Source organism: Pogona vitticeps, chromosome 1 (genome assembly GCF_051106095.1).
Source record: "Pogona vitticeps strain Pit_001003342236 chromosome 1, PviZW2.1, whole genome shotgun sequence".
NCBI classification, from domain to species: Eukaryota; Metazoa; Chordata; class Lepidosauria; order Squamata; family Agamidae; genus Pogona; species Pogona vitticeps.
In genome coordinates this window covers 271,995,320-272,007,357 of record NC_135783.1, presented here as the reverse complement: position 1 = coordinate 272,007,357, position 12,038 = coordinate 271,995,320, and the positions used below count along the sequence as shown (strand labels likewise).

The 12,038-nt window shown below is 37.8% G+C and overlaps 1 protein-coding gene across 6 annotated transcripts in view; it reads right to left on the bottom strand.

Moving 5' to 3' along the window:
• Positions 1–2,900: 2,900 nt before the first annotated feature.
• The window catches only part of DCDC1 (doublecortin domain containing 1), a 443,661-nt gene continuing 434,523 nt past the window's right edge, over positions 2,901–12,038 (bottom strand). For 5 of the 6 annotated variants that reach the window (XM_072985843.2, XM_072985844.2, XM_072985845.2 and 2 more), the window contains 2 exons: positions 7,208–7,270; positions 2,901–5,006 (listed from right to left, as the gene is read on the bottom strand). In XM_072985843.2, coding sequence (XP_072841944.2) covers positions 7,208–7,270 — 63 coding nt within the window. In that variant the 3' untranslated portion in view covers positions 2,901–5,006. The remainder of the gene's footprint in view (positions 5,007–7,207; positions 7,271–12,038) is intronic. The other variant, XM_078384021.1, reaches the window with a different exon arrangement.

The following is a 12,038-nucleotide window of genomic DNA, read 5'->3' as shown; positions in this document are numbered from 1 at the left end:
TTCATTGCTGCCCTTCCTAATCTCACTTGTCTTCTGATTTCTTGGCTGCAGTCTCCATTTGGACTGATGATTGAATCAGGGTATATAGAATCCCTAATCACTTCAGTTTCTTCATTGTCAATCTAAACATTGTGTATTTCTGCTGTATTCATGAATCACACATGTAGAAATATATAGATGTAACATGTATAAATGCACCTGTACATGATTTAATTCTATTGGAAGCAAGAAGGACTTCTACATACCTTCCATATTTACAGGCTGAAGCAGTTACTGGCTTCATCTTTCTTGTACTACAGCACCACATTTATAAAAGTAATCAGTCAGCTCCACCAAACCATGTGAGCGGATGAAACAGTATGGGTCTTGCCAGTTCTGTTTAACAGTTGTTCTGTGGTTGATTGCTTTGTCTCAGCAAATTGTCACATGGATTAATCATGGAAAACCTCTTGCTTTGCCATCCTTTACATATGCAGCCTTGTCTATGAACTTCTGTATGTGGTCCTCCATTTGATTCCCAGTCTGTCTTTGACAACATGATTCATCTCTGGCAATTTTGATCTCTGGATTCACCTGGTTTGTGTGTGGGAGAGATGCATTCTACCCCACTTTGTCCTCATTTTCCCCAGTTCATCACAAAGGAACATGGGGCTTACTAGGATCTGTCCCCAAACTTCACTAATAAAAACGCTACTTCCCAGAAAACTGTTTCTTTGTAGGAAATCCTAGAATCCTTTAATGAATGTGCAAGGAATTCATGTTCCTCCTGAAGCTTTTCTTTTAAAGGTATTTATATGTGAGTATATGTGTGTGTGTTTGTGGCGGGGCATATGTGCTTCTGTTCTAACTGCTTGCAGATTGAAAGCTTCTGACTGCAGAAATGAATTTCATGGGAAGCATCATAGCAACTTCATGGTAAGTGCATCTCAGTCTGGCCAGCAAATCGAAACAAAATAAACTATCCCTTCAGGAGGAAACAAAGCATACAAGGGCATGGATTTTATTGCTGAATATACCAACCCTCACATCATATAGAAGTTTGGAAAAATACTGTACTGGTAGTACAAGTGGTAAATGAGATACATTATGGAGAACAAATGCTCCATCTAGAAGAGCCTTCAGTCTGCCGATGGCAGAATTGAAATGCATGCATCAGTCTTTCTCCCAGCTTCTCCATGAACATATAGGATATTACATTACAGTTACAGGACTTTATAAAACTAATCTACTTAAGAGGTATATTTGAAACTGTCGAAAGTCAGATCAAAATTGTTACCAAATCAGTTTTTGAAGTGAAGAGTCTGAATCAGAAATGGTCCAAAGAGTTAAAGAATACTGATAAATCTAGCCTGTAACAAAAGCCATATTTTTAATGGTTTGACTACATGCTTTAAATCTACCACACAATCATCAAATGACATCCTTCTCAAACTGAAGGCTTTCTAACAGTGTGAAAAATAGACCTGCAATATGGAATGAAATGAAAAATACAAATGCTTCTTATTTGACCTACGCTTCGTGTCCACAACCCTGAAGCTGAGCCTGGAATGTTTCTTTTAAGAAGAAGGAATATAATGATATACTGCAGCCATCCCAAATTGAGCAGGTGGTAGGACGATGCTCTAGGTCAGCCTTAACTTTCTATGTGATGATATAGCTTTGCACGATGGCATAGATATTGCTGAAAACTTCCTTCCCTTTCCTAAAAACAGAAATTCAATGACTTCCCCCATTAATTTTGGTGGAGGGAGCCAATCTGTTTGCACGGATTGCTGCTGTCCACTGAATTTAATGGCCCCCTGTATGTGCATAACAGACTTATATGAGAATTAGATTATATGATTTTGGTGGAAGAATATTTTACAGTGTAGAAAAGAGACCAGGAGTATCTCTAAAAAATTCGACATCTTTCATGTTTTATGGGTTTTTACGAAACAGCTGTAATGAGTCTGTTATACATTGTTTCCCAGGATTCATAGTGCACCAACAAAAATATGAATTCCTTAGATTTTTATTTCAAACAATAATTATAAAAATGCATGCACTTAAGAGGCACTGAAAGTAATTTTAAACATATTTTCATTTTCTATTGCTGACTGATTTAAATAGCTATTATTTAATTCATATAGCCTGAAAACAAGTGAGAATATTTCAAATGTTTGTGCGTTCTTTGGCATAATAGGACACACACTTCACTTTTGCTTGGCATTTCTAGTACATTCAAAACTACTGCAAGAGTTTGTGAGTTAATTCATGCAATCAGTATATTTTGCAAAGGTCAGAAGAAAGTCAGCCCAATGAAATATTATTGGAGTGCATTTCACATCAGCTACAGAGGATATGCTATTGAAATGCTCAGAAAATCTCTTCAACATAATGCCAGTGAATTAAAACTAGAAATGAGTTTTCATTTTTCTGGAAATATTAACTGAGCCAAAAATGTCCTCCTTTCTGGGAAAAAGGGCGAAATAAGTACATCCTATGGTTAATTGGGGGAGGGGAGACAAACATTATTTGGCAGTACAGGTACATTAAGTTTGATAATGTTTTAAAAATTTATAGAAGCAGTTACCTCAGGGTCCAATGTGAGTTATGAAGCCTAATTTTCTTTTCATAGCTCAGAGATAAAATTTTATCCATGTTATAAAAGGGGTCTTTACTAAAAATGACCGGAAATCTGAACTACCTGGCCATGTAATAAAAACACATTCCACTGTTGCAAAGTGTCAGACAAGCCAGGTTTAGCTAGAAATTGATCGATACATCTTCCTTTTACACCTGAGTGCATTCACTTTTTCTTCATAGGATAATAGTTTTTTTAATGGGTTTTCCATTAATATTGGTCTTTACTGTTAGCAAGAAAAGGCAGGTGTATAAAAAAGAGACAGGAACAGCAAAGAAAAAGTTTAGTGATCTTTAATGACAGCGTGTAACATACCGGGAAGTCTTGTGTTGTTCTGGTACTTTTTTAAAAACAGAAGTCATGTTAAATGCTGCAAGCTGCCCCAGTGGTTAAGTGCAAAAAGAATGTAAACGTAATTGAAATGGACTACTTGGGGAAGATTCTTTCTGTATTCTGGGAAATCTATGAATGTAAGAAACTCAATGGTCAATAAGATTAAATGAAAATGTAGCTGTGTCTAGTGCTATTTCAACAGCTACATTTCTCACAACATTTTACTGAGCAGCAAACAGGTTAATTCTGGAACCCTCATGGGTCTCGCTGTGAACTAATATTTCAGATTTCCCCTTTATGACACCATCTCTAGCTATAAGAAATAAAAATTTACAGAAGAATAAAAGTGGGTAGCTATTTCCAAACACCCACTGTAAAATTGGACTGACACTTACTATTTCCCAAATATATGGTGCAGAACAGCCTGCAAACCAGTGCCACCTCCCCAAACACTAAATGGTTATAGTAGGTGCTTACAGTTTTTCTGAGATATTGCTTAAAAAGCATGAGTGAAGTTCAGACATTATGGACAGGAATGTTCTTGGTTTCACCACTTAATTAAGAGAGATGTTATTGGTTAGAAAAAGCCTGGCGCCTGTAGAGGCATACATAAAATTTATAAAAATTGTGAAGCAATTTTCTTTCATTCTCCATTCAGGAAACAAGCAGAATCATACAATTATTATGATACATTTTGAATGGATGCTCTGAGAGCTCTGTTTGAATGTAAATACCTTACTTGAGTACAGGGGAATAGATGAAATTCATCAGGTTTATACAAAGTTGGTCCTTGGATTCAGGATACAAGTGATACTCACTGGCAGAGAATGGAAAGATAGTTCTGCGGTTAAGTCTATTTGGTTCAGAATTGCCCAGAGATCTTCCATTCTCTGGAATTCCAAGTGGGGACAGTGGGGGGAGGGATTTTAGGCAGGTTCTTGCACAGACTGCTGGGTTTGTCAGTCCAGGGCAGAGCCTTGGGTCCTTTGCAGTTGTGATCAGATGGCACTTTGAACAAAGATCCATCTCAGGAACAGGAAGAGATTTGCTTCACACCATGTGTTCTTGAATGCATTGTATCATGGCTTGTGCTTGCCCTGCAGGGAACTAGGACTACAAAGCATGATGAGAAACTTCATTTCCATACAGGGCCCCCATATGTGTCAGATCATTGTAAAAGAATCATGCTGCTGAATGACCAATATCCTTGTATAAGGGAATTCAACGCAAGTCTTTGTAGCAAATTGTCGGTTCCTTAATAAGCACCTTGTTAACGAGCAGCAATTTGCGGTCAAAGATTACACATTTTCTCTTTCTCAAACATAAATTGGCAATAGGATTCTGGCCAATGCTTAATATGACACAGAGACATTCAGAAGCAGATGTTTCTGAGACAGATGCGCCTTTCACTATGCAGATGAACCTCAGAGACTCCCAGAAGTGAGAGTTTTGGCAAGCATTTCCTCTTGAAATTTAATATCCCTCTCTATGTTTATGATAATTAAATCATAAACAAAAGCATAGTACAAGCAGGATATTGAAATAGCATGTCCCAAATGCTGAAATCTTGGACAAAAGTGTTAATTTATTAATGCAAGCTTCATAAAAAAAATCTGAGAGGAGATAGCAGAGGAAAAATACTCAGATGTACTTTATACTCATTTCAGCCGATTGTGACATACAATAACATTCAGGCAGAGACGCAGAGAGACAGACAATGAGATTCATTGTCTCATTACTGAATGTATACAGTATACAATTATGTGAAATAAGATATAGGATCACAGAACGAAAGGTGAGAAATTAAAACCAGAGGCCTAGATACTTCACATCCTGCCTTTTTTGCTGTTATTTAACATTAATAGCAAAGTGTGTGCAGTTATCTCCAAAGACCTATCACCATTTCTCATTGGCTGTCTCCAGGCAGTGTGCACAATAATGTTGTGATAAAGGTACATGGAGATTGATATGCTTTTGAAAGCTGCTTAATACGTTGGGATCTGGGCACAGCACAGCTTTTCCAGCTTGTAGGGACTGGTATAGCAGAAAACTGAAAGAAAAAGAAATATATTTTCTCCAAATGTCTTCTCAGTATTCTTCTCTGCACGTTGTGTATTTTATAGGTATGCAACATTTAATATTCTGCACCTACATTTAACTTTAATATCTGATTTCAGTATTTAAAAGTTGACATCATAATTAACATATTAGTGTTTCACAGCTGCAGTCTAATAAACATAGGCTAAAATCCTACCAGTATTCACATGAGGCATACATAACCTGCTGTGGCTCCTTGCAACTAACTGATGAAGAACTAGTGTGTGTCCCGCTCATGTTCCTAGTTACAGGCCCAGATACACAACCAATATGTGCCCATCTGTTAATTTGCAACAGTTAGCTATGACAAGTCACACGAACCTTATGTGAATACCAATAGGATTCCAACCATATATTAATTTAGCTATGTAGTTCCACAGTCATAATAGTTTTTATCTGACTGTCTGTTTGCCAAAGATGAGGTGGTGGCTAATGGCTCAGACAAGAAAACTCTTAGAGATCTCTGTGAGCAACAAATAGCTGTGATAGCTACAAAGCACCTCCATAACCAGAAGTATATGCCTTTGAATTCATATTGCAGAAAAAAAGGGTAGCCGGGATCTTGTCTTGTTGCCCTACTTCTTGTTTCCTGGAACATTGGTCTGGCCATTAATTGAAACAGGATGCTTTACTGGATGGATTTTTGGCCTGTTCTAACAGGGATCTTAAATTCTTTTAAAATGCAGTATCAAGCAATATTTAACAGTATTGGGCAGACAATATGCAGTAGCAATCAACAACATGCAGTCTGCGCAGAACACCTTGCAGTCTAGCTTTGAATCTGCTTCTGGAACTGAGGTGACTTTGGTGGCCTTGGTAGATTATCTCCTCTATCATTGGAAAAAGGTAAATCAAATTTTTGCCAATATATCTATTAGCAGCTTTTTACACAGTGGGTCATGGTATATAGTGGAGGAGGTCTAAGAAAGATGTGGGCCTAGCTAGACTGGTTATGCAATGCTTTTCAACTTTTCTTTGCAAAAGGACCAAGAATGTAATGGTGCAGTAATAGGATTCTACATTAGTAAGGCCACTGTTGGAGATTATCCTTAGCTTTTCATTTGGGTGCTATCAATATAGTGGTGACGCTCAGAAACATATTTCATTAACTAAACAACGAGGGATAGCAATGACAGTTGTTAGTTATTGTCTGGAAGCCATGATCAAGTGGCTGAGGGTTAACCAACTGAAGCTGGATCTGGACAAGATGGTGGTGATGTTGGCCACTTGACAAATTGACAAATCCAATTGTTACTCTGATGATATAGAAATTCCTGGGTGAACAGGTAAGGCATTTGGATGGTTTACTAGACCCAATGCTGGAGGAAAAAAGGTGGAAATCATGCTCAGATTACCTGTCCATCAGTCCTGGAGATGACCAATGTGGCCACATTGATTCATGCTGATGTAATTTTGAGATTAAAATTCCCAATATATGTGGATGCCTTTGAAAGCAACTTGGAAGGTTCACATAGTACAGTGTGCAATGGCTAGGCTACTGAAAGTTGCCTCATGCTGCAGTCACATGATACCTATTCTGTTCCAGCTGTGATGGCTGATAGTGGTCTTCTGAGTTCAATGCAAGATGTTGGTTATTACTCTTAAAGCTGTACTTGCATGAAACCATCTATCTACTGTGCCACCTCTACCCATATGAGTCCTGCATCAGTTGAATTTTAAAAGTGCCAAGTATCAAAGCAGTCTGACCTGAATACATTTGGAAGAGATTTTTCACACTGTTGCCCTGTGAAATATAATGTCTAGGTGAGATTCAGGAGAAGGTATATGGCAGAACTGTTCCAGTGGACTTTTGGGTGCTGTTGATACTATCTGTATTTCCACCACTTTGTGATTATGTATGTTTTGGCTGTTCAGATAGCTTTATTGATATGCTCTAACATGTTCTTTTTTTCTCATTATGTTGCATGCGACTTTAGGTGCCACCAGACAGATGAATGGTATATAATGAAAATAATGATAGAATAAATAGGAAAAATATGAAAAATAAGAAGCAAAATATTGTTTTAAAAATTATAAAGAGTTGAAAAGCAGTGTGTTAATTGTTTCTGAATTCTGTCTTCCCCACTGGATTTTAGGTTCTTTATTGAAGCTGGCTTAAATGACACTGTAGTTTTTACTTCAGGGACTACTTACTTATTCACTAAGATCTCGATGGGGTCCATAGGTAAGTGCCAAAAGATTGCTATTCATGTTGACCTGTACATAAAAAAAAATTGAAAATTTACAATCATTAAGAATATTGGTGCATTTTCCACTTCTTTGTATTTCTTTTGCAGTTTCATTTAATAGTTTATACATTTTTTCTGGAGAAGAAAATGTATGCCAATAGTGTATGATAACCCCATCTCATGATATTTGTCACAATAAATGCAGACTAGTCCATATCAGATTTTATTTTAGATATGACAGACTGTGACACTCTAGGAAGAAAGCAAGTGAGTGGTATGTTTTCATGAGTCACTTCTACCTGTTAGCCTGACTTACACTCTCTCTGTCTTCACTGACTGAATGTCTGAAGGCACTAAGGGCCATAGACATTTAACACAGACATTGTTCCCTACATCATTGTACCCCTTCCCTATATCTACCTCACTATGCTCACTGGATTTACGGAACAGATCTCAACTATAGCTTTGATGTTTCAGTTGCCCAGCATGGAGAATGTCAGGCACTTAATAGCTCACAATACAAGCACTACCTAGTTGTGTTCAAATTACGGTAATGTGTCACGAGTGGTCTATATTTGTTCTAGCAAATGATTGACTTATAATTGGTTGCAGCCATTAAAAATGACTATACTAAATAGGCATGTGTACCAGACTGCTCATCAAAAGATGAAACAAACAAGGTAGAAGAAGAGATGTGGTGAGAGAGTGGGCACTGAAACTCAACGTCACACACGAAACCCACCATGGTATAAGGAAGTGCGTTCCACAGTGTAGAGATAGAAGGAAATGAAAGAGGCCAAAAGATCCAGTTCAATCATATGACTATAGCATGCTGACCGGGATGGGAGAATGAGGGTCTCTGAAGCAGGGATACAAGCTCACATGGATATAATACATATGCATCTACTCTCGTTTTGTCTGTTCAGTTTACATGTAACTATGAACTCAAAATAGTTTAATTGACAAAGATGTTAACTAAGGAGAAACTCTGTTTCAGTAGGAGGGAGGGATTAAACACACCAAGGCTTTTCTGTTAAAATTTTTAAATCTTTGATTACATGAGACTTCCCTACAAAGCTAATAAAAAAGGGCTAAAAAACTGAGGTAGACAAGGAGGAAGACATTAAACCACAAAGTGTTTTCTTCTTCTTTAGAAAAATACCTTAGAAGTAAACTTTTGTGGACTATTAAATCAATGTTTTAATTATGATTAAAGAGTAAGTCCCCAATGAGATATGCAGACATTTAGCGTTCTCCTGAGGGCATTCTGCACATAGTGTGCTTACTAGTCTGTCACTGTTAATTTACATTTGCATCACCTTAATGTTTCCATAGCAGCAGGAATTACATTTTTCAGATAAAGCTGTCAGGATCATAGATGTTTGATGGCACTTCAGCTTAATGATAAAATGGATTCCTGCTGATATTAAAAGAAGAAGAACAAGAGAAAAGAAATCTGATTCATTTTTCCTGTGAAGGCGATTCAGATCGATAAAGGTAAGATCGCCGGAAATTAACAACTTCATTAGAAATCTGGAAGGCTAAAAGACAGGTATTTCAGATCACGGATTTACCGTAGATCACTGATTTAGAAAGAAGGTTGTTTTTCTTTTTTCTTTTTAAATGCTGGGTGTTGGAAACAGCAAGTAACATTCATTTGACAGGGGCAACTTATTCAGTGCCTATATGGCATTATATACAGGAATAATGAGTTCTTGTAAATATATGACTAAATATATTGTATGAATTGTAAACAAAATGGACTAGTTCAGCAACAAATCCATAAGATTTTGAACGACAAAGTAATCACTGAATTAAACAGACGTGTTAGGCATAAATCCTTGGGAGAGTATATATCACTTCTGTAGTGTTATGTAAACCCCAACCAACTTCTGATATAAGAGCATATCTTATGAAGATATTTTGAAAGTTTTCAGGAGTTAGTGACATCAATACATATTACAATGTCTTGAAGATTATTCATATATACAATTTTACCACTTTTAGCACCATTTTGAAATGCTTCTGTGAATTAGGTATCCCTCTTGTGTATTACCATATCATACCATCTAGAAGATACTGGAATTAACTATTGCTGTTGTAAAATTCTAGTGGCTAAATTGGTCCTTCAGTGTATACTTAATTAATGCAAATTATAAATTACTTGGTCTATAGAAAAATAAATTTGACACATTTTACTGTGAAGAGTATTGAACAGCCTAGACTGTAGTTTTATTGACATTATTTCAATGTTAGAAACTTTTTTATACATTCACTGTCAATAAAGTTAGACATAGTTTTCTAAGTGAAAAAAAGTTAATGCAGTTTTGAATATCTGCAATTCATTAACTGTCACTCTGTTATGGGATAAAATTTTGATTGTAGCATTGTCATTCAGCTCTAACCAATAATGCAACTGACCTAGAATTCTATGCAAAGGTTCAATGTTTATATAATCACATTTTTTTAAAAATTGATTACTAGCCCAGAAGGTTGATGAAATAACCTCCCCCTCCCCTGTGGCTTCAAAAATCTCTCTAACAATTAACTCTAAACATTTTTTTCTCCCTTGATTCCATTTCTCTCATTGAAGATTCAGTTTCTACACAATTATTTAAAAATATTTAAAGCTGCTTTAGTAATGGAAGTCCTAGCTATGAATCACTCCCAATGAGATCTCCCTCTCACCACAAATGGCATCAGGGAAATCTTTAATCAGGTTCAGCACAGAGCTCCCAGTAGTAACCGCTAACGGCTATGTTGCATTTATGGCTTTCTACGACAGAAGGTAAGTGGAAGAATTAATGTAATACTCAATATAAATGGGCTTTGGTCCCCCATCTGAATTTACTTACACTGTACAGCTGATTAAGCTAAATTGGTCTTGGTTCAACAAAGCAACTACAGTAGTATGTGGGCAAATTTTGGAGCTAGCCATAGAAAATGTGTGGAGGCACTCAGGGTCTGCAATCATCACAGATGTTATAGCCCTGCAAAGTAACTTTTCAAAACTTTGCACAGGGTTCTTTGGAATACATCTCACTTGGAGAACTGTTGTCTCTGTTTGTGATCTATTGCCCAGAAATAATAGCTGTAAATATATCCAAATAAGCAGAGCATTCCAATAAAGTTATGAAATGCAAAATCAGCTTTGTAAAATGTGTTCGTACAACTATTTGTCATATTTCACTTCATTTCTAAAGACCTTGAAGCCCGTTTCCTGATAATTGGGTTTGCAAAGGGGTTAGGATACAGAGAGAGCCCTACCTAATGCTACATGAAGGCTCTCCCTTTCAATAATTTCTGTTATGTGAGATGTTACTTGAGATAGCAAATTAAGAAATGCTTTTGATGCTGAATAGTGTTTAATGTGTGTGTTTAGTCGTTTAGTCGTGTCCGACTCTTCGTGACCCCATGGACCAGAGCACGCCAGGCCCTCCTGTCTTCTACTGCCTCCCGGAGTTGTGTCAGGTTCATGTTGGTTGCTTCGCAGACACTGTCCAGCCATCTCATCCTCGGTCGTCCCCTTCTCCTCTTGCCATCACACCTTCCTAACATCAAGGTTTTTTCCAAGGACTCTTTTCTTCTCATGAGATGGCCAAAGTACTGGAGCCTCAGCTTCAGGATCTGTCCTTCAAGTGAGCATTCAGGGTTGATTTCCTTTAGAACTGATAGGTTTGTTCTCCTTGCAGTCCAGGGGATTCTCAAGAGCCTCCTCCAGCACCACAATTCAAAGGCATCAATTCTTCGGCGGTCTGCTTTCTTTATGGTCCAGCTCTCACTTCCATACATCACGACAGGAAAAACCATAGCTTTGACTATTCAGACTTTTGTTGGCAAGGTGATGTCTCTGCTTTTCAAGATGCTGTCAAGATTTGTCATCGCTTTCCTCCCAAGAAGAAGGTGCCTTTTAATTTCAGGGCTGCTGTCTCCATCTGCAGTGATCATGGAGCCCAGGAAGATAAAATTTGACACTGCCTCCATATCTTCCCCTTCTATTTCCCAGGAGGTGATGGGACCAGTGGCCATGATCTTAGTTTTTTTGATGTTGAGTTTCAGACCGTTTTTTGCACTCTCCTCTTTCACTCTCATTACAAGGTTCTTTAATTCCTCCTCACTTTCTGCCATCAGAGTGGTATCATCTGCATATCGGAGGTTGTTGATATTTCTTCCGGCAATCTTAATTCCGGCTTGGGTTTCTTCCAGTCCAGCCTTCCGCATGATGTATTCTGCATATAAGTTAAATAAGCTGGGGGACAATATACAGCCTTGCCGTACTCCTTTCCCAATTTTGAACCACTCAGTTGTTCCATGACCAGTTCTAACTGTTGCTTCCTGTCCCACATATAGGTTTCTCAGGAGACAGATAAAGTGGTCAGGCACTCCCATTTCTTTAAGAACTTGCCATAGTTTGCTGTGGTCCACACAGTCAAAGGCTTTCGCATAGTCAATGAAGCAGAAGTAGATATTTTTCTGGAACTCTCTGGCTTTCTCCATAATCCAGCGCAAGTTAGCAATTTGGTCTCGAGTTCCTCTGCCTCTTCGGAATCCAGCTTGTACTTCTGGGAGTTCTCGGTCCACATACTGCTGAAGCCTACCTTGGAGGATTTTGAGCATAACCTTGCTAGCGTGCGAAATGAGTGCAATTGTACGGTAGTTGGAGCATTCTTTGGCACTGCCTTTCTTTGGGATTGGGATGTAGACTGATCTTTTCCAATCCTCTGGCCACTGTTGAGTTTTCCAAACTTGCTGGCATATTGAATGTAGCACCTTAACAGCATCATCTTTCAAGATTT